The sequence below is a fragment of the Pistacia vera genome, unplaced genomic scaffold, assembly GCF_008641045.1.
Source record: "Pistacia vera cultivar Batoury unplaced genomic scaffold, PisVer_v2 Contig410, whole genome shotgun sequence".
In the NCBI taxonomy this organism is placed as follows: domain Eukaryota; kingdom Viridiplantae; phylum Streptophyta; class Magnoliopsida; order Sapindales; family Anacardiaceae; genus Pistacia; species Pistacia vera.
In genome coordinates this window covers 82245-107592 of record NW_022196236.1, presented here as the reverse complement: position 1 = coordinate 107592, position 25348 = coordinate 82245, and the positions used below count along the sequence as shown (strand labels likewise).

Sequence of the window (25348 nt, the reverse complement as noted above, 5' to 3'; positions counted from 1 at the left end):
ATCTTGATCGTTTGACAGAGGAAAAACAGCCAAACACATCTGGCCATGGAAGAGTGAGAAATCGAAGGCACAGAAGGGGGCCGAGACATTCAATTGCGAATGCCATTTTTAGCTTGACGGACGAGCTTGCGGAGAAGTGGACAATGGGATCGAGGGCTTCCAATCGCAGTGCAAATAAGAGGGAATAAGAGAACATCAGTGCTCTATTTGATCCTTTCTCCATGAGCAATTGTATTGACATCATGACGGCCATGCAAGTACTGACACAGTTTTATCTGTCGGCTATCACGTACTTATATGAAAATCCAGGGTGGCGGGAGATATTTGTGAAACTCCCACTGGAGGAAAAGGCTAACTAGATTCATAAATTTTTTTCCAATAATTAGTAGATGACACTATATTTCATAATTGTTTGGTAACAATTTTGCATGCGTCAGTGGGCAGTTGTCATTACAATTACAATTTATAACGCTACTGTATGAACTTATTTATGTGATATTGTAATGTGTAAAAACTGTTTTAGATTGTCATTACAATTAAATATTGACTGTTATATTTTGCTAAGTAGTACAACAACTGTTAATTGTTGATAAATGTTTTGCAAATATGTAGGTTTAAATGGCGTCGTCTAGCCGTACAGGAAGAAGACGACGTGCTACAAATGAGAGGGATGAAGAAGAAATAATGACAGATATAGCCATTGCACTTTGCGGTGTTGCCGCATTAGAAGCAAGTCAGCGTCAACCACGACATACATCCGTATTAACTGGTCATCAGTACATGTTAGAAGTACTCAACGGTCATCCTGACAGGATCTATGACAAGTGCCGCATGGACAAAGATTGTTTTACATTGTTATGTGAATTTTTGTCCGATCAAGGCAAATTGCAACCAACCAGGAGGACGAGTTTGGAAGAAAAAGTTATGATATTTCTAACAATCGTTGGAAAAAATGAGACAATCAGAACGATGATGGAGGATTTCCAACATTCGGGTGAGATGATCTCTAGACATGTTACCACAGTTTGCGATGCTATATGTGAGTTGAAGACAGAGTTTATCAGACCACCTGACTTCAATGATGTTCCATGTGAAATATCAGTCAATAGAAAATATTACTCTTTCTTTAAGGTACTGGTTCATTATGTTTGCTATTAGTAGATAGTTAAGTTCATTATGTTATTAATTTGTTTAGTAGGTTAATATTAGTAAAATGCCCCATTTTCATGATAGGACTGTATTAGAGTCATGGATGGCACACATGTATACGCTTCGGTTCCACGTGAATTTTCCGATAGGTACTGGAATCGCAAAGGATCAACGTCACAGAATGTAATGGCTGTATGCGACTTTAACATGATGTTCACTTATGTCGTTACTGGATGGGAAGGATCTGCGCATGATTCAAGAGTTTTAAATTCAATTATTGATGATCCTAATTCTGGATTCCCACATCCTTTACCAGGTATAAGTATTTTCTTGACGTATTATAGCGTATTACCTCCACTGTTCCGGCCCTGTAATTCAAATAAAATGTCTGATATTATTACAGGGAAATACTATTTGGTTGATGCGGGTTATCTAAACAGAGATGGGTTTCGCACCCCTTATAGGCGAGTGGCTTACCATATTTCTGATCACCGCTGTAACCGAAGCGGGCCACAAGAGTTGTTTAACTATAGACATGCTTCACTCCGCAATGTTATCGAGAGAACCTTTGGTATTTTGAAAAGACGGTTCTGTATTCTAAATGGAATGAACAATTACCCGTTAGACAAACAAGGGAAGATTGTTATGGCATGTTGTGTACTTCATAATTTTATCAGAATGTACAACATGGACGATCGATCGTATCTTCAAACAAACCAATAATAGTACGGGTAATGAGCAAGTAAATTGTGATCGTCAAAATGGGGCAGAATATGGCCAAAATGGAGAAGGACCGAGTCAATCGCAACAAGGTATTATAGACAACATGACGATTATACGGGATAACATAACGAATGCACTGTGGGTGGCACAGTGGACCAACTCGTAGTTGTTAATGAAGTATACGTGTAATAATGATTGTAAGGGTTGATAATTAGTACTTTTGTCATATATGCATTAATGTGGTGTTTTTAAACAGTTGGATTAGTACTTGAAATTAATATGGGTTTTAGTTTTTTAATATATACGGGTGACAAAATTACCAATAAAATATTTAGTATTATTAAAATGTAATTTGATAAGTGATATATATATAATAATACATTATTTTAACAAAATGCAACAAAATATTATATTAATAAATCATTTATAAAAAAATATATTAGTAAAATATTCAACACAAATATCAAGGTCAAAATACTCTACCAAACACATATCCTGCAAATCCTATTCTCGTAATCATAACCCTATCCAACTATCTAATACTATCCCAAAAATCTTATCCAAAATAATAAACCAAACGCATCCATTACCATTTTACTCAGAAATCAAACGTCACTTAGACAGTCAAACCTCAGTTGCCTTTATTTCAAGTCAATGTGCAGAAATTATGGGGGGTGTGATTATAAAAAACGAAAAGTGTATGAATTTTGGGGGTGTAACAGTCATAATTTAAAAATATTGGGGTGAAACGTAAAAATTAAAAATTGGAGAGAGAAAAAACGGGTATCCATGGGTCCACCCGTACCTACATAGGATAGGATATGAATCCAATATTTTGGACCTGTATAACCCGACCCATATTGGGCTTATGCTCGTATTGACCCAACCCCAACTCGACCCACCTGCCCGTTTTGCTAGGTCTAACCATTAGTGCTCAACCTCTTCCCGAATGCCTTGACATCAACCTAGTACTCAATGTAGAGCTTGAACAAGTTATCCGTAAACACCGACTTTCGGATGAGAGTTATGAAGTCTTTTATTAAGTGGAAGAATTTACTTCTTGGGATAACACTCAGGAGAGGTACGACTCTATCTGTCAGCAAATTTCCTTCCTTCCACCTTGAGGATAAGGTGGCACTTCTTGGGGAGGGTATTAATGGACCCGTGGTATCTCAACAAATCAAAAGAGGGAGGGGTAGAAAAGGGAATTATTAAAAGCAACAGGTGGCAGAATTAGTTACAAAGAATCCCAGTGTGTTGGTAATAAAAATGAGAGACGTGAGGTGTAGAGGGCATTATGTATTTTCTGGGTGAATAGTGTTTGGAGGTACTGCCCTCAAAGTCCAACTGTTATTTTGCTTGTGGGTCGTAATTATTTGTTCCTTTTGTTGATGAACTATTATTCTATTGAATATCAATATAATCTGTCATTTTCTTCTGGTTTGTTCCATTTTTATTTTTGTTATTGCTTGATTGATTAATTGAATGGGTCATTATGCGTGTTGAGTTACTGAGTGAGAGAGAGGAAGTGAATTGGATTAATTTATAGAAGCCAGTATTCATCACCCGTGCCATTAACAAAATTTATCTTCTCCTCTGCCAACCTTGTTTTTGTCATGCAGCTTGGCTTTGCCATACTTTGCGCTGGCTCTGTTCGTGCCAAAAACACAATCATGCTCACCAATGTCCTTCACGCCGCCACAGGTGGCCTTTTTTATTGTGTTTTTGGCTTTGCTTTTGCGTTTGGTTCTCCCTCCAGTGGTTTCATTGGTAAGCACTTCTTCGGCCTCCAAAACTTTCCCTTCACCTTCATTTGACTATGCTTGCTTCCTTTATTAGTGGGCTTTCGCCGTTGCAACTGCTAGAATCACTAGTTGTTCTATTGCCAAACGAATCCAGTTCATTTCATATCTAATCCACTCTTCTTTCCCGACTGGTTTAGTTTATCCAATAGTTTCATTGGTTTTGGTCACCCGACCGTTGGGCTAGTCCAGCTAGAGTTGATAATAATCTTTTCTACGAAACAGGGGTAATTGATTTTGCAGGTTTCGGAGTCGTTCACATGGTTGGAGGCAATGCCAGTTTTTGGGGTGCTTTCATTGTAGGCTTTCGTATTGGTAGATTCAATCATGCTGATCAACCTGTAGCTTCACGTGGACACAACAGTACACTTGTTGTTCTAGGTTCATCCTGTTATGGTTCGGATGGTATTGATTCAATCCTGGTTCCTTTTTGAAGATTTTAAAAACTTGAGAAAGTGGGTCTTACTATGGTCAATGGAGTGCAATTGGAAGAACATCTATCACAACACTTGCTAGATGCTCAGCTGCACTCACCACTCTTTTTGGCAAATGTTTACTTGCAAGTCACTGGAACGTCATTGAGTTTGTAACGGTTTGCTAGGTGTGTTCGCCAAAATCTCTGGAGGCTGCTTGGTATGGATCCTTGGGTAGATCATCGTGGGTTTGCTGCTTGGATCCTCATTGGGTGTAACAGTAAGCGGAGAAATTAGTATGATGATCCCCTAGAAGCTACTCAACTTCATGGAGGGTGTGGTGCATGGGGGATTACTTTCATCGGATGTGTTGACAAGGAGTCATATTTTAATGAGGTTTATCCAGGCGATCGGAGGCCATATGGGTTTTTATGGGAGGTGGGGGAAAGCTTTTTAGCAGCACATGTTGTACAATTTTTTGTTAGTACAGGATGGGTGAGTGTTACCATGGGGACATTGTTTTTTATGCTAAATAAACTCAAAAGTTACTGAGGATATCAACTGAGGAGGTGGCAGGAATGGACTTGACAAGTCATGGTGGATTACCATTGCCTATTATGGTGAGAGATGTGGTATGTGTAGTATTATCCATGATGAACAGGCGATTCAACACAGAGAGGTGGATACATCATACATGATGGCGGTATTGATTAGTCAGTTGTTGATTTTTGTTTATATTAGTGTATTGGTTTTGATGTTCAGTATTATATGCATATATGTCTTATTCAGACTGTAGTTTTGTAAAGTTAAGTTAGTTTCGAAACCTCCATTTTTTTTTTTTTTTTTTGAATTGGAGTGTTCTGTCAGTTTACATGCTCAATTTTTTTTTTTTTTTACTTGGAGTGTTCTGTCAGTTTGCATGCACTCAATTGATCTCTAAAGCTTGAAGTTTACAGCCGAGGAAATCCTCTTAGTGACCATCCTATTAGCAACTCAAATAGATCAAACTTATGACCTCTTGGTCTTGAGTAATACATCCACGGTTTGCGTTTTCCTATGTTATTTAGTTTAGTTTATTAATTTAGTATAAAAATATTAGAGTCAGATTGTTGGGACTCTTCAAATTGATTTGAATTTTTAAAAATTACAATTGAATCACAAATAAAACAGAGGCTAAGAAATATTCTGTGTCAATGCTTTATGGTTCGGCTTTGCATCTTAGATGATGATGATCCACTCAAATTTAGAAAATGTGCCGTTTGCAGTTTATTAATTTATTTTTAGCGCGAGATTGTTATCCAGTGAAAGAATCTGGGGCGATTAATTAAGGAAATGAGCGGGTGAGATTTGTCGTGTAAAGTGTTAGATTGATCCACGACTAATCAATCGCAGTAATTTCAACCCTGGTTTCCCTGCTATTTCCTCTGTTACAAATACAATAAAGCAGTTCTAAAGAACAGTTCAGGTAAAAAAAAAAGTCAGTTTCAAAATTCATGCAGTGACTGAGCATAAATGCCCGGCTGTCCTGACACACACATGAACATGGGCAGTGATTTTATCTTTGATTCAAATTTCAATATCCGACTGAGAACATGGCGGCTACCTTGAAATGCCATCAGTACCAAACATTAGTTTAAACTTTCTCTATAACAAGACAGTAATAAATCACACATAACTTCCATGTTAGCAAGCCAACATATCACTTTTATGGTATAGATTATTGAAAAATATTTGATAGAGTCAGCACCCAAAACATTGGAACACACTTGAGATTATCATTATTACCATAATGCAAGTCTTTTGGAAGCGTTTAGCCGCAACACATGTTTAAAAGTTTAAAGCAAACCTTCTTCAAGATCATAACAGAGACATAACAGTACTTTTCTTCAAACAGTCTAGTTTCCAGTTTCCACTTACGAGGGGATGCAATTTCCATGTAGCCCTTAATAGCAGCAACAAGATATGTCCATATATTATAAGAACTTGATGCAGGGCTAATATAATAGGTCATTTCAGTCATACATCTTAAGCACACAACGGAGACAGCCCCCTTCGTGCATCAAGTGAAATGCTTCATTGATCTCCCCAAGACTCATACTGTGAGTTATGTACTCATCAACCTTGATTTCCTGCATTATGAACAAAGGAGGAGAATAATATCATAAGTTCTGCCAACGTAAATGAACTCAAATATTGAATACATAAACTAGATGACAATTACCTTCTTCATGTACTTTTCTACAAGCCAAGGCACTTGTGAACGGCTCTTGAAACCACCAAAAGCTGTTCCTTTCCAAACACGACCAGTCACCAACTGGAAGGGCCGGGTTGATATCTCTTGCCCTGATGCTGCAACACCCACAATAACTGATGTTCCCCAGCCCTGAAAGTTTTGACCATCAGATAATTGTTCTACCTTTTACACATTAGTTTATGCTACAAATTCCGGAAACACTGACCTTGTGACAGCACTCCAAAGCAGCCCTCATCACAGAGACATTTCCAATACACTCAAAGCTATAGTCAACACCACCATCAGTGAGATCAACAATGACCTGCTGAATTGGTTTATCATGGTCCTTTGGATTTATAAATTCAGTGACTCCAAACTTTTTTGCTGCCAGTATCAATTTTGCAAGTATAAGTATACAGCCATAGTGAGGGAGAGGGGGTGTGGGGCAAATACATTATGAAAGTAACAGAAGCATAGCAAGTTCCACTTTAATCATTGTTCCAGACCAATGCACCAGAAAGCCCAACAACAAAGAGAGACAAAGACAACCATAGCACATATATCATATGCATGATTTATCAAATTATGGATGATAATCTACTATATGATACAAGATATGTACCTGTATCAAACTTTTTGTTGTCAATATCAATGCCAATTACACGTGAAGCTCCAGCTGCTTTTGCACCCTCAGCAACCTATCAAGTCAAAATAAAATCAATATTTTAAAAACTATGGCACAAGCACAAGAACCTGTCTCAAAACCTCCTAATTCCCAGCCAAAAACAGATAAAAAAGGATAGAAAGTAAGGAAATAGGAGAAGAAACTGAAGTAGAAGGTTATATTAGATGCTTACAGCAAGGCCAACAGTTCCAAGGCCAAAAATAGCAACAATAGACCCAGGTTCTACTTTTGCAGTGTTCCAAACTGCTCCAAGGCCTATAAAACCAACAATTTATTACCTTGTTCAAAATTTCAAACAGAACGGATAAATAAAAAAGGTTTGCAGAATGATCAAATCGATAAAAATTACAGTACATTATCTGCTAAGAAATAAGAATTTTAGGTTCGTGACCTAGGAAGAAACTATGATGTTATGGAAAACCCATACCAGTAGGAACACCACAGCCAAGAAGGCACACTTTATCCAAAGGTGCTTGTGGATCAATCTTTGCAACACTAACATCATGTACAACTGTGTACTGGCTAAATGTAGAGGTTCCCATGAAATGATAAAGAGGCTTTCCGTTTATTGAGAAACGGCTCTTTTTATCATTCATCATGACTCCAACACCAGTAGCACCCCGAACCTTACCACAGAGATTTGTCTTTCCTGATTTACAAAACTTGCACTCTCCGCATTCAGCCTGGTAACAAGGGATAACGTGATCTCCAGGTTGAACTTCGGTCACACCTTCACCAACACTCTCCACAATCCTGTGTCAGAAAAATAAAAGAAGAAAAAATCAATCAGAACTTTCCCTTCAGCGTTTAAAGAAACCAGAGGCTGAATATGTGGTATCAGATATATGGAGTAGATACCCAGCAGCCTCATGGCCAAGGATACACGGGAAGAGACCCTCAGGATCCTGGAAGGAAAATCAAGCGAAATTCACATCAGTGTCAAGCTAACAAATAACAGCTAATATATCATCATATTAAATGTTGAAGAGATGCGGAGGAAAATGTAACTAAGATAGTAGTATCGGAAAAATGAAAAAGGCATTCATCAAATTAGCTGCACCTCAGACCCTTTACACACCTATTTCAGCATGCCTGCACCATTCCTTTTCTCTAAATTACATTTGGCACTAACAAAAATCATAAAATTCAGCAACAATCTCAATACAAACTAAGAACATTTTTCCGCATTAAAACCATAAACAGAAAACAATAATAAAACAAAATACCTTAAAGCATTTTAGATAACATTCAGGAAAAGAAAAACCATTATTATCACGAGGTCATTTAAGACGACTGAAGCTATTTGTTCTAATACTGCAAATGATGGAATAAATTCTTTCTCTCTTATCAACAAATCAAAACCAACGCAGATAGTCAAATAACCCATTGCCGTATGTAACCAAAATCATACTCAAAACCTTAACAGAAAGTTGTCCACTCAAAGTCACAAGCCCATTTGAACAAATAACCCATCACTCAAAAAAAAAACATTCAAATCACAAAACAACACTATCACTTTACTAATCAAACCACGAGATCACTGACATTTCAACACTAAACATAAAACAAAACAAACTTCAATATAAAAAACGTTTAAAGAAACAAGTACCTTGCCACCCCAGGTGTAAGCATCAGTGTGGCAGAGAGCAGTGAAGAGTATCTTGATTCGGACTTCACCAGCCTGCGGCGGAGCCACCTGAACATCCTCTATCACCAATGGCTTATTGGGTTCCCAGGCCACCGCGGCTTCAGAAACCCCAGATCACAATCACGTAAAAGATCAGATTTTTCACACAAAAATTTAAGAAAAGAGAGTGAAAAGGAGTACCTTTGCATGTGATGACTTGACCTTGAATAGCCATGACCAGTAAATGGAGTGAGAGAGATGATATTATTGAGAGGTTATTAGAGTCACAGATAACTATGTACCTTTATTTAGCTGTTGGCTAGCTTTATCTTTGAATTTATATGATTGACCCTCTGAATTATTGAAATTTTGTTTATTTATTTTATAAATGTGATTCTGGGTCATAGACTCATATCTGAAGATCCATTGATACTAACACCGCTGAAAATATAAAAATTGGGCATGAGTTTCATAAGCCCATGTTCTTGTGATTCTCAGTGGTGGATTCAGAAATTTCACTCGATGGGGGTAAAAAATAAACAAAAAAAAATTGTGGGGCAAAATGTCAAAGTCTTATAAGGGGTAAAATGCAACTAAATATAAATATTTATACAATCTGAAGTTTTTTAAAGTTTGAGTGGGGGTTGTGGTCTCCACTTGTCTTTAAGTAAATCCGCCACTGGTGATTTTGATCCGAATTTTTTGTGATTGTGTTGATGCATACACCATTTCTCATTTGATTATTGTTTAACTCCTTCAAAAGTTTACATTAAAAAAAATAATGTTTATTTTACATCGATTATGACATGAACGTGATTAAGAAAATAATAGTCTAATATTCATAATAAATCCATATTGTTAAATTTAATCTGAATTGTTCATAATATTGAAATTAATTGGGGTTAACCACACCTTGTGTTGGGCTTTGTTTTTAACTAAACATCTGACAAATAAAACCCATATTCATGTAAATGGGCTTTGTTCATATTAATTAGGCTGGGTTCAACCAAACTCACTTGGGCCATTCGATCCATAATAATGAACAATTCTTTAAACAAAATGATTGAAAAATATGCATAAATTGAGTGGGGTGTCGCGTCACATGTTTAATCATAGGTATATAGAGACAAAATTCATGTGCAAAAACATATATAAATGAAATGACCCTAATATTGAATGTTATCAAGGAGGAATGAGACTCTTCTAGCTATTATGTTTGATATTTGATATTGAATTATCCAGTCAAAGATGCTTGTATTAAACTTAAATATGACATAATTATATAAAAATTAGATTTATCCATGATACTCTTAATACATAGAATAGAAACAAAAACAAGTACATATATCAGATCCAATCTTTCCACGTGCAAACATTCAAAAGATAATTACTTTTAAGTATATCCAAACGGCATAAAAGCCTGACACAGTTATGTCGGTATCTTCAAGATTATGATACCCTGGTCAAACTCTCATTACATCCTCCAACCATATTCTGCCATTTGTCACTGTCAGCGATCAACTCTTTGACCATTCACTTAATTCATGTTCCAACCACCTTCTGCCAACATTAACGGACCCGTAGCTTCTTGTACTTTATATACACCTTAAATCATGTTTGATTTTGCAGATAAATAAGCCTATGCCTATGAACATTTAAAAGCTCCGGACGAAAACAGTTTTTGAGTAGGTCAAATTTGTTTGAAAGTTTTTATACAAAAACAAAAAAAAAAAAATATGGTGATGAAGAATCAAGCATCAAATCTCTTTCTCATTTTTGTGTAGCAGTATATATATATATAAAATAATAATAATAATAATAACAGTAGATTACAGGATACAAGTAACCCCACTTGATCTTTATTTTGGTGTAAATGGATATACGGTGATGCTACGGGCCAAGGTCGGTTAACTTATATTGGGATTATGACATGGCGTGATGTGATAAGTAAATGGTTAGTAATGAGATAGTTTGCCTATATATTCTAACTCTTCCTCTTATCTATGTCAAAATAGATAGTGTGTCTATTGTCAAACACTTAGAAAAGCTTTTAAAACTTCTGCAATCTTTTTCTCTTTCACTTCAATATAATCACTTTCTTCTTCTTTTCTTTCATATATGGCTGACAATAACCTAAGAATCATCGTTGAAAGAAACCCTTCAGAATCAAGGCTATCTGAATTAAACATCAAGTGTTGGCCCAAGTAAGCCTGAAGCTTCTTTGTGTTTAAGTATGTGTTTATATATGTTCATTCTGATTCGGGTATTCATCTAGTTAACTTTTGGTTATCGATTTTCTCTGCTTGTAAAAAAAGATGGGGTTGCTCTCCAGGGAAGTACCAGCTTAAGTTTGATGCAGAAGAAACTTGCTATTTGTTGAAAGGGAAGGTGAAAGTATATCCTAAAGGTTCGTCAGAGAGTGTAGAGTTTGGTGCTGGAGATCTTGTCATCATCCCAAAAGGACTCAGTTGCACTTGGGACGTTTCTGTTGCCGTTGATAAATACTACAAATTTGAGTCAACTTCTTCTTCCTCATCTTGATATTCTTAGTACTATTATTATCACTACCTTATTGATAATCTGATTTTAGTTTATTTGCTAATTTTAGTTATTCTTTCAAATTGATTGTATCTTTTTAATTAATTAATTAGAAAATAAATGATGTCTGGTCAAAGATAGAAAACAAGTAGTCAATGCATGTCCCATTCAAACCCCCCCATTTAATCTTTACGTCTTTAAATAAGCCTTTAATGCTTATTTGACTAGTCAACTCTTGATATTTTTATTATCGCACCATAAATCTGTACCCTCCTTTGTTGGGAATGATTCAGACACCCACTTAATCAGGTCAAGTGCCCTTAACAAAAACGAATGGCTTAAAAGAAGTGCCAAAATAAAAAAGGTGGTTAGGTGACCAAAAAGTGAGAATGATGTGTACCACTTGATGTCTTGATTGGCATACTTCTTAAATATTTCAAAATTTACAATTTTATTTATTATTGACACGTGATAATATTACCAAATAAACAAACCGGCAGATTGATTTGAAAAGATACATGAATGTAATATCGATTAGCAACAAATGAAATTTAATGCTGTAGAGCTTCACAGAGAAGATATAAATTAAACAACAGTTTTATTAAAAAGAAGAAAAATTTGAAACAAAAATAAAAGCTTGTGTTAGAATACTACTGGGACATTTTTGTACATTTTGGCACCCACTTAAATAGCACGATTCTACAGATTTCTGGTGGAAGGAATCAAAAACACATATTATTGCAGCAGCAATTCACATCCCTTCCACATCAAGATGCCAAAATATTCCTGTTAAGTATCGACACAAATGGTTTGGTCATCATAATCAGCATCCGAAACTTCTCCCAATGCCAATACTAAATTCACACCTTTTCTACAAACATGTCACATGTGCTGGAATGAAGAAACTGATCTAATACTTCTTTAATCCAGTCAACCCCCTGAACCTGCATCACAGCCCCTCCCAGTTCAAAACTGAGATCTCTCACATACTCTAGAATCTTTCGGAAGCTGGAAATCATGATTTCCCGCCAAGTAGATACCTTGGAAATAAACACCCACATCCTGGGGCAGCAAACCATAAGCCTAATCACTCAGCTAAGCCTCGAAGTTTTTATTGATCTACCACTATCAGACTTCAATTTTGATTTATACCATTAAGTTGATAATGTTATACAGCTTCCTTTGAAGTAGATCACTGATGTCTAGCATTCTAAAGCGTATGTCTGCACCTGAAATCAACAAGGCAATTCATTACTCTAGTTCTTCAAGCAAAAACATAAAAAAAAAACAAATCATTCGACTACAGGCCAGGAATTATGCACCCTTGGTAAAATGTGTGCAAAATTTTCTACTACCAAAAGGTTGTCTTTTCTTCTATTTAAGTAAACTGATAATTCTCGACACATACTTGTCATGATATAAAATGACATAAAATTGTTAGAGAAGTACATACCCTAGAAAATTTTAACAATAAAAGCACATGGGCAGAAATGATACACATTCAGTTAACAAGTTCAATTCTCACAAAACAACAGAATAAGCTACTGGTTTGTTGGTCATATGAAATGCATGAATTTAAATTCATAGATATGCAGGGAATAACTCAACATATATCAGATCAAACATCTAAAATTCTTATCTCAAATACGCGATTTGAGATACAAGGGGTGGTCAGTGTTATATCTTCTAACTTAACAGCTTTTTAAAGTGAGCTACAGAACATCTTGAGCACCAATCCCATTAGAAATCGAATGAGATACATTAAATGAGAAGTAAACTTTAAAGTTACCAAATGTATAAGATATTTCACATTGTTCTCTCCTCTGTTAAAAGGAGAGAAGATAAAAAGGAAAAAATGAACAGAACCTATCACGAAAGCAGGTTATTTTCAATTTATTAACCAAAAAAAGTATCTAAACACCAAAAGAATGATTATATTGTAACCTTGCTCACTACTCTACCTCTGCCATGTTTTCAGCATTAAAATAATTTGGTCCACTACAGTTTGCATCAGGAGCTCTATCATACTGAAGGACCCTAAGTTTCCCTTCCTGCATTTTACAAACAACAATTTTCTTAGATCATAGAATATCAAACAAAAAAATGCAACATTTTTTAAGCACGATGAATTCCAACCTTCGTCCCATAAACAAGACCTCCCCCAGCAAAAGGATGAAAGCAAGCAACATTGACCTCATCCTCCGCACTAGGGAGCACTCTCACAAGTTCCATATCTGTAACTCTGTAAACCTGAATGACAAAGACAAGAATTAGACTGTTAAGTCGTATGTTACTAATCCCAGCAGAGGGAAGTAAAGTTTTAATAAGCATTACAGTTGCAACTCATTCATGGAAAAAGTACCGACTCAATAAACAAGCAAACAATTCAGTGCTAAATTTCTTTATATGCATAAATAGCAAGAGTTTGTGTTGCTAAATCAACAGCACAAAGTAAGAGGGCCTTTGCGCCCAAAAGAGCCATAAGAAAGTTGCTAGCAACTGAGTGACGGCACAGAGCTGTGCTGTCAATAAGAAATGGAACTAGCATCTTCAAAGCACTCTCTTGTCCATGGTGCTTTATGATTGCAGCTACCATAGTTTGCTAATAGCATAGAAAAGCATTTCTAGCTTGTTCAGTAAAGTCAATTTTTAGGGCTTATAGGGGAAAAGGGGAAGAATGACAACTTCACATAAACTATAAAAATAATGATCAGAATTTTTACCTCAAGAACAGTGTAAATAGGTGATGTTGTTTCACCATCAATAACGATACTTTTAAGAAGAGAACCGTGACGACGACCATAAGCAAGTAATATATGCTCCGAAGTGGGTGAAAACTGCATGTGTAATACAAGGAATTGTAACTATATCTGACAAATTTTGTATGATTTCAGAAATACATGCAAACCAGACAATGTAAAGATTAGGCATTATAGTTAAGTAAAAGAATATTTCAAATATAAAGTAAATTCCAGTTTCGAACTGACAACAACCAATTTCTTTTCATATGTATAACACACATAAAAATCGATGTCTAAAGTATCAAGTTTACTAACTTAATTCTGGGATCCTTCACAGAAATTTAACCAATCCGTAAAGTTCAATCAAGAAGAATAACTCTTCTCCTCAGGTCCAACTTCTCAAAAACTTAAATATCACCTAAACATGATAGCATTGGTATAATTGAGATATTGAAAATTTCCCATCGAATCTATCAAGTCCATTCTCTGGCTGAAAATAAGTGACCCATTCTAGTGACAGTTTGGTTGGCATTACCTACTAACTAAAAGAATTTTTTCAATATCAAAAATTATTTTCAACTTTTGTGCTGTTTCATTGCAACTCAAGAGACTATGGGTTGATTGAATCAATTGTTTTCCAGTCTACTGTAACAAAACTCAAATTTGGGGCTTTTCCATAAGCTCCTTTTGAGGTTATCAAGTTTTTAAATGCCAAATATCTCTACATTAAATCAGAAACATTACTTTAGCCTTTCTTTTGCATTGAAATCCTTTTCAGTAATTTACAACTAAAAACTTATTCTTTTACATTTATCCAACCAAACAATAAACATTTTTTTTTTTTAAAAGACATGTGAATAAGCTCTATTTGAAGAAGCTGAACCAAATGAACCCTAAAAATTAACAGAAAAAAGTATAGTTTGTTTCAGGTATTGCTTCCTACACCATCGAAGGTCTTCTCCCACACTACTACAACATGTTTAAAACTCAAGAAAAAGTAATAGGAAAGAGAAATCCATTTCAAAATAAGACTCCAAAAAATGTGTTAAAAGTATAATTTGAAAATGTCAGGTAAAATAATTAAGTTTTAAAACAAACGGTTACAACCATAAACACTTGTGTGTATCACATCTTCTGATCTACTAAAAAGGACCTTTTATTTGCTACATTCACTGAATTATCTTTGGGCTTTTAGATATAGATTGGTTACAACCATAATTGTTTCAGTTCCAAAGCATCTTTTATGCCATTACAGACTATAAATTTCTCTTTCAATACGATCAGTTCTAAAACAATCTCTAGTGATCCTAAGTATCACCTTGAGTCAGCTAATTGTACTAATGACATAGAACAACTTATAATGTATTGATTTCTCATAGATGCAACACAAGTAAAATGTACATGTAAGGTCAGTTATGATGCTAAGTGACAGATAACACTAGCTTGTAAAATTGAAAACCAATATTATGTTTGTCTATTAAAACCAACCAACCTGGATTGAAGTCAAACAATGAGCAGCTCTAATCGCCCGTGATACAAGAACTGAACCAAAACTGCATCAATATAGCATCATATAAGATGACCATCAATCAGATTATGAAGAAGAAAAAGGTCAAATTCACAACAAACTGTTGATGAAATGATTGAGCTTTACGTTGACTCCTCGAGCGAATATATACGAAGCTCATACATGACTTGGTGTGCTGAAATTGGATGGCGAGTTGGGGATGTAGCAGTCCCAGGTTCTTGATGGACTAAGGTTTGTAGCCCTGGATCAGCTTCAGAGCAAGGAAGTATGCAAGCAACACAGGCAGCTAAAAATCTCCCACACGGTGAAAAATGGGCACCCATTTCACTACAAGCACATTTATGGCAAAGCAGGATACTCAGTGAGCATGATGACAGACTAGACAATTATGATTATGTGGATAAAACCCAAGATTTGACCAAACCAAGACTTGTACATCTTAAAATGAAATTCAAAAACATTTGGAAATCTAGAAAGTAAAACAGATTATAATTTCCAGAATGAAATATATAGTTTCAAGTGTTATGTCAATTAGTAAATTCATGAGAATCGAATCATATAAACAAGATACAAAAATTTTTACCTACAAAGGACTGCATGTGGTATTATCAAGCGGCATTTTTTACCATCAAGTAGAGAACAAGGATTTTTTATATCATGTGACCATACTCTGAGCTTCACAGTACAAGGTAACTCTGCAGCTGCAGCCAGTGACGTGGCAAGTTCAGACTGAATTCTGCTGATGATAGGTTGAGCATCAGTGTTATCATGTAGAACATTACTGGAAGAAGCAACTTGTCCAGACTCAGATCCAGAGAATCGGGTGTGAGAAATATGATGTCGATTGGGTCTTCCAGGAACCGTAGATAAGTTCATGCTGCCAGGCACTGTTAATGAAGCTACCGCGGCCTCAACATTAAACGTAGATGGATGAGGCATTGAGCTGGAACCCCCATATTGAGCTGTATGATCACGACTACCGCCACCAAGAGGAAGCACTGGGGAAACACCAACTTGGCTTTGGCCCATTAACCATCCTTGCAAGAATGGAAGCTCCCAACAAGATGGATCCCTAATGGGTAAAAACTGCTGAAGTTGGCCAAATTCAGTGATAGTTGATCGAGTGGAAATATGTGCAGGTATTCCCCTCGTTGCACCACTAAGATTATCTAGGTTGGTCGAGTTACATAGTTGGCTTGCCCCTACTGGTTGCATTTCATCTGTATCCATAGCGTCCACTTGATGGTCAGAAACACCACTTTCTATCGCATTAGGGAAAGAATTGTTTACAGATTCTTCTGTACCAGGATATGATCCAGGACGACTCACAGATAACATCTCCATAGGAGACACTGTAGTATCTTGCTGTTCTGAAACATTTACATCTGACTGGAACTGCATTGAAGCAGATGACTCCACTTGCATGTTTCTTGAGCCAACATGCCTATTAGCATGCTCCAAATCTATTTTTGAATCATCTATAGAAACAGAAGGCACAAACAATAAAGGCATGGACATGAGAGGAAGTTCAGCAGGCAAATTAACACGGTCACTAGATTGAGCATTTGCCACAAAAACAGCAGGAGGAGGATATCGCAAGTAACCCGGAGATGTTGCCCGTGTCATCGAGGAATCTGAAGAGTCAAGATCATTCACCTGCATATCAGTCCAATAATGTAATCTATATGATAGAATAAGTAAAAAATCAATTAAACACCCATTGGATAATTCACCTCTGCAGTCAAGAGAAATGGCGCAGCATGTGGGTGAAAATGTACAGCTCGAAGTGAGCGCCTTGTCTTCAACACAATTATTGGTGAGGAAGCTTCCCCTCTGTCGTTGTAGGGCCATATGTACAGCTGAAACACATTTAAAGTGCAAATGCTATCAGATCTCTACAATTGGATAGAAAGAAGAGGAGGGAGAACCTTCAAGCAAAATAGAACTATATGTGAAATACATATGCAATGGTGAGCAATCAGCACCTTGTGGCCTGACGCAACGGCAAGGAGTCCACCTTCAGCATGGAAAGCAATAGAAGCAATGGGGCGATCTGTGACAGAAAAAATTTCCAGCAATCAGACTCACCACATGGTGAACAATAAGCTGAGATTAAAAATTAAAAAAAAAAAAGGTATCACTGTTGCAAAAGTAACCAGAGCAAGAATCAAGTGGATTACAGAAATCACGAGATCCTATACACTCTGACGTGTTTGCATCCCATAGACGAACTTCATGATCCAAGCTCCCACTTGCAAGTATTTCTGGACGTAATGGGTGGAACCTAACCTGTAAACACTCCATCAGCACCACAAAAATGAAGGCATAACGCCATTATGACATTCTACACAACATGTTATTGCACAATGACTTTGCTTCAAATCACTTCTGGGATAATTTGCAAGAACAACAATAGGAGTAAGCACTATTAGCTAGATATTGCATTTCGGTACCTGGAAGACACAAACTCAAACCTAAGGCCTTGGCATAGAGCCAACGGTTACAACCATAAACACTTGTGTGTATCACATCTTCTGATCTACTAAAAAGGACCTTTATTTGCTAACATCACTGAATATCTTGGGCTTTTGATATAGATTGGTGTACAACCATAATTGTTTCAGTTCAAAGCATCTTTTATGCCATTACAGACTATAAATTTCTCTTTCAATACGATCAGTTCTAAAACAATCTCTAGTGATCCTAAGTATCACCTTGAGTCAGCTAATTGTACTAATGACATAGAACAACTTATAATGTATGATTTCTCATAGATGCAACACAAGTAAAATGTACAGTAAGGTCAGTTATGATGCTAAGTGACAGATAAACTAGCTTGTAAAATTGAAAACCAATATTATGTGTCTATAAAACCAACCACTGGATGAAGTCAAACAATGAGCAGCTCTAATTGCCGCGATACAAGAAACTGAACAAGCAAAATTTTCTACTACCAAAAGGTTGTCTTTTCTTCTATTTAAGTAAACTGATAATTCTCGACACATACTTGTCATGATATAAAATGACATAAAATTGTTGGAGAATTACATACCCTAGAAAATTTTAACAATAAAAGCACGTGGGCAGAAACGATACACATTCAGCTAACAAGTTCAATTCTCACAAAACAACAGAATAAGCTACTGGTTTGTTGGTCATATGAAATGCGTGAATTTAAATTCATAGATATGCAGGGAATAACTCAACATATATCAGATCAAACATCTAAAAATCTTATCTCAAATATGCGATTTGAGATACAAGGGGTGGTCAGTGTTATATCTTCTAACTTAACAGCTTTTTAAAGTGAGCTACAGAACATCTTGAGCACCAATCCCATTAGAAATCGAATGAGATACATTAAATGAGAAGTAAACTTTAAAGTTACCAAATGTATAAGATATTTCACATTGTTCTCTCCTCTGTTAAAAGGAGAGAAGATAAAAAGGAAAAAATGAACAGAACCTATCACGAAAGCAGGTTATTTTCAATTTATTAACCAAAAAAAGTATCTAAACACCAAAAGAATGATTATATTGTAACCTTGCTCACTACTCTACCTCTGCCATGTTTTCAGCATTAAAATAATTTGGTCCACTACAGTTTGCATCAGGAGCTCTATCATACTGAAGGACCCTAAGTTTCCCTTCCTGCATTTTACAAACAACAATTTTCTTAGATCATAGAATATCAAACAAAAAAATGCAACATTTTGTAAGCACGATGAATTCCAACCTTGGTCCCATAAACAAGACCTCCTCCAGCAAAAGGATGAAAGCAAGCAACATTGACCTCATCCTCTGCACTAGGAAGCACTCTCACAAGTTCCATATCTGAAACTCTGTAAACCTGAATGACGAAGACATGAATTAGACTTTTAAGTCATATGTTACTAATCCCAGCAGAGGGAAGTAAAGTTTTAATAAGCATTACAGTTGCAACTCATTCATGGAAAATGTACCGACTCAATAAACAAGCAAACAATTCAGTGCTAAATTTCTTTATATGCATAAATAGCAAGAGTTTGTGTTGCTAAATCAACAGCACAAAGTAAGAGGGCCTTTGCGCCCAAAAGAGCCATAAGAAAGTTGCTAGCAACTGAGTGACAGCACAGAGCAGTGCTGTCAATAAGAAATGGAACTAGCATCTTCAAAGCACTCTCTTGTCCATGGTGCTTTATGATTGCAGCTACCATAGTTTGCTCATAACATAGAAAAGCTTTTCTAGCTTGTTCAGTAAAGTCAATTTTTAGGGCTTATAGGGGAAAAGGGGAAGAATGACAACTCCACATAAACTATAAAAATAATGATCAGAATTTTTACCTCAAGAACAGTGTAAATAGGTGATGTTGTTTCACCATCAATAACGATACTTTTAAGAAGAGAACCGTGACGACGACCATAAGCAAGTAATATATGCTCCGAAGTGGGTGAAAACTGCATGTGTAATACAAGGAATTGTAACTATATCTGACAAATTTTGTATGATTTCAGAAATACATGCAAACCAGACAATGTAAAGATTAGGCATTATAGTTAAGTAAAAGAATATTTCAAATATAAAGTAAATTCCAGTTTCGAACTGACAACAACCAATTTCTTTTCATATGTATAACACACATAAAAATCGATGTCTAAAGTATCAAGTTTACTAACTTAATTCTGGGATCCTTCACAGAAATTTAACCAATCCGTAAAGTTCAATCAAGAAGAATAACTCTTCTCCTCAGGTCCAACTTCTCAAAAACTTAAATATCACCTAAACATGATAGCATTGGTATAATTGAGATATTGAAAATTTCCCATCGAATCTATCAAGTCCATTCTCTGGCTGAAAATAAGTGACCCATTCTAGTGACAGTTTGGTTGGCATTACCTACTAACTAAAAGAATTTTTTCAATATCAAAAATTATTTTCAACTTTTGTGCTGTTTCATTGCAACTCAAGAGACTATGGGTTGATTGAATCAATTGTTTTCCAGTCTACTGTAACAAAACTCAAATTTGGGGCTTTTCCATAAGCTCCTTTTGAGGTTATCAAGTTTTTAAATGCCAAATATCTCTACATTAAATCAGAAACATTACTTTAGCCTTTCTTTTGCATTGAAATCCTTTTCAGTAATTTACAACTAAAAACTTATTCTTTTACATTTATCCAACCAAACAATAAACATTTTTTTTTTTTAAAAGACATGTGAATAAGCTCTATTTGAAGAAGCTGAACCAAATGAACCCTAAAAATTAACAGAAAAAAGTATAGTTTGTTTCAGGTATTGCTTCCTACACCATCGAAGGTCTTCTCCCACACTACTACAACATGTTTAAAACTCAAGAAAAAGTAATAGGAAAGAGAAATCCATTTCAAAATAAGACTCCAAAAAATGTGTTAAAAGTATAATTTGAAAGTGTCAGGTAAAATAATTAAGTTTTAAAACAAACGGTTACAACCATAAACACTTGTGTGTATCACATCTTCTGATCTACTAAAAAGGACCTTTTATTTGCTACATTCACTGAATTATCTTTGGGCTTTTAGATATAGATTGGTTACAACCATAATTGTTTCAGTTCCAAAGCATCTTTTATGCCATTACAGACTATAAATTTCTCTTTCAATACGATCAGTTCTAAAACAATCTCTAGTGATCCTAAGTATCACCTTGAGTCAGCTAATTGTACTAATGACATAGAACAACTTATAATGTATAGATTTCTCATAGATGCAACACAAGTAAAATGTACATGTAAGGTCAGTTATGATGCTAAGTGACAGATAATACTAGCTTGTAAAATTGAAAACCAATATTATGTCTGTCTATTAAAACCAACCAACCTGGATTGAAGTCAAACAATGAGCAGCTCTAATTGCCCGCGATACAAGAACTGAACCAAAACTGCATCAATATAGCATCATATAAGATAACCATCAATCAGATTATGAAGAAGAAAAAGGTCAAATTCACAACAAACTGTTGATGAAATGATTGAGCTTTACGTTGACTCCTCGAGCGAATATATACGAAGCTCATACATGACTTGGTGTGCTGAAATTGGATGGCGAGTTGGGGATGTAGCAGTCCCAGGTTCTTGATGGACTAAGGTTTGTAGCCCTGGATCAGCTTCAGAGCAAGGAAGTATGCAAGCAACACAGGCAGCTAAAAATCTCCCACACGGTGAAAAATGGGCACCCATTTCACTACAAGCACATTTATGGCAAAGCAGGATTCTCAGTGAGCATGATGACAGACAGACAATTATGATTATGTGGATAAAACTCAAGATTTGACCAAACCAAGACTTGTACATCTTAAAATGAAATTCAAAAACATTTGGAAATCTAGAAAGTAAAACAGATTATAATTTCCAGAATGAAATATATAGTTTCAAGTGTTATGTCAATTAGTAAATTCATGAGAATCGAATCATATAAACAAGATACAAAAATTTTTACCTACAAAGGACTGCATGTGGTATTATCAAGCGGCATTTTTTACCATCAAGTAGAGAACAAGGATTTTTTATATCATGTGACCATACTCTGAGCTTCACAGTACAAGGTAACTCTGCAGCTGCAGCCAGTGACGTGGCAAGTTCAGACTGAATTCTGCTGATGATAGGTTGAGCATCAGTGTTATCATGTAGAACATTACTGGAAGAAGCAACTTGTCCAGACTCAGATCCAGAGAATCGGGTGTGAGAAATATGATGTCGATTGGGTCTTCCAGGAACCGTAGATAAGTTCATGCTGCCAGGCACTGTTAATGAAGCTACCGCGGCCTCAACATTAAACGTAGATGGATGAGGCATTGAGCTGGAACCCCCATATTGAGCTGTATGATCACGACTACCGCCACCAAGAGGAAGCACTGGGGAAACACCAACTTGGCTTTGGCCCATTAACCATCCTTGCAAGAATGGAAGCTCCCAACAAGATGGATCCCTAATGGGTAAAAACTGCTGAAGTTGGCCAAATTCAGTGATAGTTGATCGAGTGGAAATATGTGCAGGTATTCCCCTCGTTGCACCACTAAGATTATCTAGGTTGGTCGAGTTACATAGTTGGCTTGCCCCTACTGGTTGCATTTCATCTGTATCCATAGCGTCCACTTGATGGTCAGAAACACCACTTTCTATCGCATTAGGGAAAGAATTGTTTACAGATTCTTCTGTACCAGGATATGATCCAGGACGACTCACAGATAACATCTCCATAGGAGACACTGTAGTATCTTGCTGTTCTGAAACATTTACATCTGACTGGAACTGCATTGAAGCAGATGACTCCACTTGCATGTTTCTTGAGCCAACATGCCTATTAGCATGCTCCAAATCTATTTTTGAATCATCTATAGAAACAGAAGGCACAAACAATAAAGGCATGGACATGAGAGGAAGTTCAGCAGGCAAATTAACACGGTCACTAGATTGAGCATTTGCCACAAAAACAGCAGGAGGAGGATATCGCAAGTAACCCGGAGATGTTGCCCGTGTCATCGAGGAATCTGAAGAGTCAAGATCATTCACCTGCATATCAGTCCAATAATGTAATCTATATGATAGAATAAGTAAAAAATCAATTAAACACCCATTGGATAATTCACCTCTGCAGTCAAGAGAAATGGCGCAGCATGTGGGTGAAAATGTACAGCTCGAAGTGAGCGCCTTGTCTTCAACACAATTATTGGTGAGGAAGCTTCCCCTCTGTAGTTGTAGGGCCATATGTACAGCTGAAACACATTTAAAGTGCAAATGCTATCAGATCTCTACAATTGGATAGAAAGAAGAGGAGGGAGAACCTTCAAGCAAAATAGAACTATATGTGAAATACATATGCAATGGTCAGCAATCAGCACCTTGTGGCCAGACGCAACGGCAAGGAGTCCACCTTCAGCATGGAAAGCAATAGAAGCAATGGGGCGATCTGTGACAGAAAAAATTTCCAGCAATCAGACTCACCACATGGTGAACAATAAGCTGAGATTAAAAATTAAAAAAAAAAAGGTATCACTGTTGCAAAAGTGACCAGAGCAAGAATCAAGTGGATTACAGAAATCACGAGATCCTATACACTCTGACGTGTTTGCATCCCATAGACGAACTTCATGATCCAAGCTCCCACTTGCAAGTATTTCTGGACGTAATGGGTGGAACCTAACCTGTAAACACTCCATCAGCACCACAAAAATGAAGGCATAACGCCATTATGACATTCTACACAACATGTTATTGCACAATGACTTTGCTTCAAATCACTTCTGGGATAATTTGCAAGAACAACAATAGGAGTAAGCACTATTAGCTAGATATTGCATTTCGGTACCTGGAAGACACAAACTCAAACCTAAGGCCTTGGCATAGAGCACTAACGTCTAACGTTAAGAACACAAGGTCAATGGTAACTGTTCATAAAACATAAGCCACTATTTTATTATTACAAGTACTTCACCAGTAAAAAGTGCATCACCAGGTAGTTTTTATAGAAGATATTGCACCAAGGAGAACAGAATATTGAGGAAAAAAAGGGACTTCATTCAGCCTAGGAAAAATCATTACAGTATCAAGTCTTACTGTCTCTTCCTGATATATTTCTTTCATAAGATATCAACTTTACAAAAAGAACTTTCATCAAATATGCTGAACAAATGATCAACTGAAATGTTAATGCATGGACATGAAATGAGAAAAAAAAGTACCAATTCCTCAGACAATGATAACAAACATCAAAACTTACCACCCAAGGTGTCCTCCGATGACCACTTAAGACCTTCAAGCAGTTTCCAGTTTGGCAATCAATTATCTTTACAGTGTGGTCACCACTGCAAGTATTGAAACATAGTTAACACAAAATTCAAAGCTAGGCGTAAAACTTAAATCAAAAGAACTAACAGAATCAAATGCTCACTGTGTAGAAGCAAGCGTTCTCCCGTCAGGACTAAATGCTGCAGCAATAGTTGACCTCGGAGGAGGCAGCAAAGGGCAATACTTGGCTGATAAGTGCCGCAATGATTCTGCCTCAACCCTGGAAAAGAACAACAATCCATAATTGACACAAAGCAACACTTCAAAACAAACTAAAAACAAAATCCTAAATTTTAAAACAAATTCTTCTATTCAAACCCTAATCAACCCACCATGAAACAAGACCATGCTTGATGTCTCTCAATGATTCGTTCCTGGACCCACGAGCACTCGATCTAGAAGCTTCCCCCCACTGCCTTCCCTGCACATATTTTGTTCTGGGCGATATCTCTCTCAGCGCTAACAAGCGGGAAACATTTCTAGCACCGAAAAGAATCGCAACAAATAGAACGTAAGAAACGCTAAAATTAACAAAATTGACGAACGACCCTAAAACTTTAAATTTCACAAACAGATCACAGTCGAAGTCCCGATCTAATATACCTAAACAAAATTGAATGAATTTTGATGAAAACTGTCAAACGAAGTCAAAGTTTACAACATACTTGAATTCAATCCATCAGGCACCAATTAAACATAATCGTCAAATTGGAGCATCAACATAATTAAAAGATTCAGACCTGCGATGAGACTGATTGGAGGGTCGTGACTGGACGGAGTTTCGATCGAGTGGTCTGGCAAGTCCCGTCATCTCTCTAGACGACCGTCATAAGAAAACTCTAAAGAATTATGGGAATGATTATCTAATTATGAATATGAGATAATTGAACAGAGATGCACGTCCTGGAACCCTAATTTCACAAATTCAGGCGATCTCGAATGAACAGAAGAAACCAGACTATCAGAGTGGTGAATTAGGGAATTTCAGATAGCGACAAAACCTAAAGCCGAGGGGCAAAGCCAGAATGGCTTAACCGAGCGGTGGGTGAGTTATTTATTTATGTTTTTGTTTTCTTTTCATGCCGTGTGTAATGTATTGTATTTTGTATTT

At 36.4% G+C, this 25348-nt stretch overlaps 5 protein-coding genes across 10 annotated transcripts; 2 read left to right on the top strand and 3 right to left on the bottom strand.

Moving 5' to 3' along the window:
* The first annotated feature begins 2850 nt into the window (after positions 1–2850).
* LOC116142511 (ammonium transporter 1 member 4-like) lies at positions 2851–4262 on the top strand. The gene is made up of 2 exons (XM_031427941.1): positions 2851–3642; positions 3900–4262. Exons 1-2 carry the CDS (start codon positions 3489–3491, stop codon positions 4106–4108), a joined length of 363 nt encoding a protein of 120 aa, XP_031283801.1. The 5' UTR covers positions 2851–3488; the 3' UTR covers positions 4109–4262.
* Positions 4263–5800: 1538 nt separating this feature from the next.
* Positions 5801–8979, bottom strand: LOC116142510 (alcohol dehydrogenase class-3-like). Its single transcript, XM_031427940.1, has 9 exons — positions 8834–8979; positions 8615–8751; positions 7864–7910; positions 7433–7758; positions 7178–7260; positions 6943–7018; positions 6547–6704; positions 6309–6470; positions 5801–6216 (listed from the first exon to the last, which is right to left on the bottom strand). Exons 1-9 carry the CDS (start codon positions 8865–8867, stop codon positions 6100–6102), a joined length of 1140 nt encoding a protein of 379 aa, XP_031283800.1. The 5' UTR covers positions 8868–8979; the 3' UTR covers positions 5801–6099.
* A 1597-nt stretch (positions 8980–10576) lies between these two features.
* On the top strand, positions 10577–11189 carry LOC116142514. The gene is made up of 2 exons (XM_031427945.1): positions 10577–10836; positions 10948–11189. Exons 1-2 carry the CDS (start codon positions 10751–10753, stop codon positions 11171–11173), a joined length of 312 nt encoding a protein of 103 aa, XP_031283805.1. The 5' UTR covers positions 10577–10750; the 3' UTR covers positions 11174–11189.
* A 560-nt stretch (positions 11190–11749) lies between these two features.
* LOC116142501 lies at positions 11750–17758 on the bottom strand. 5 transcript variants are annotated; one of them, XR_004129998.1, is made up of 11 exons: positions 17620–17758; positions 17425–17492; positions 17173–17298; positions 16023–17095; positions 15566–15766; positions 15404–15464; positions 13894–14007; positions 13307–13420; positions 13132–13221; positions 12323–12399; positions 11750–12232 (listed from the first exon to the last, which is right to left on the bottom strand). XR_004129998.1 is itself a non-coding variant. In XM_031427927.1 (11 exons), exons 1-11 carry the CDS (start codon positions 17741–17743, stop codon positions 12373–12375), a joined length of 1914 nt encoding a protein of 637 aa, XP_031283787.1. In that variant the 5' UTR covers positions 17744–17758; the 3' UTR covers positions 11750–12372. The 5 variants fall into 5 exon arrangements, 4 of the variants coding, with proteins under 4 accessions (XP_031283787.1, XP_031283786.1, XP_031283785.1 ...); XM_031427927.1 differs by having other exon boundaries at positions 11750–12399; positions 16023–16659; positions 16744–17095; XM_031427926.1 differs by having other exon boundaries at positions 11750–12399; positions 13115–13221.
* A 935-nt stretch (positions 17759–18693) lies between these two features.
* Positions 18694–25286, bottom strand: LOC116142505. Of its 2 annotated transcripts, XM_031427935.1 has the most exons (14): positions 24978–25286; positions 24570–24716; positions 24341–24457; positions 24170–24254; positions 23486–23594; positions 23292–23359; positions 23040–23165; positions 22611–22962; positions 21890–22526; positions 21434–21634; positions 21272–21332; positions 19762–19875; positions 19175–19288; positions 18694–19089 (listed from the first exon to the last, which is right to left on the bottom strand). In XM_031427935.1, exons 1-14 carry the CDS (start codon positions 25046–25048, stop codon positions 18991–18993), a joined length of 2301 nt encoding a protein of 766 aa, XP_031283795.1. In that variant the 5' UTR covers positions 25049–25286; the 3' UTR covers positions 18694–18990. The 2 variants fall into 2 exon arrangements, with proteins under 2 accessions (XP_031283795.1, XP_031283794.1); XM_031427934.1 differs by having other exon boundaries at positions 21890–22962.
* Positions 25287–25348: the final 62 nt, after the last annotated feature.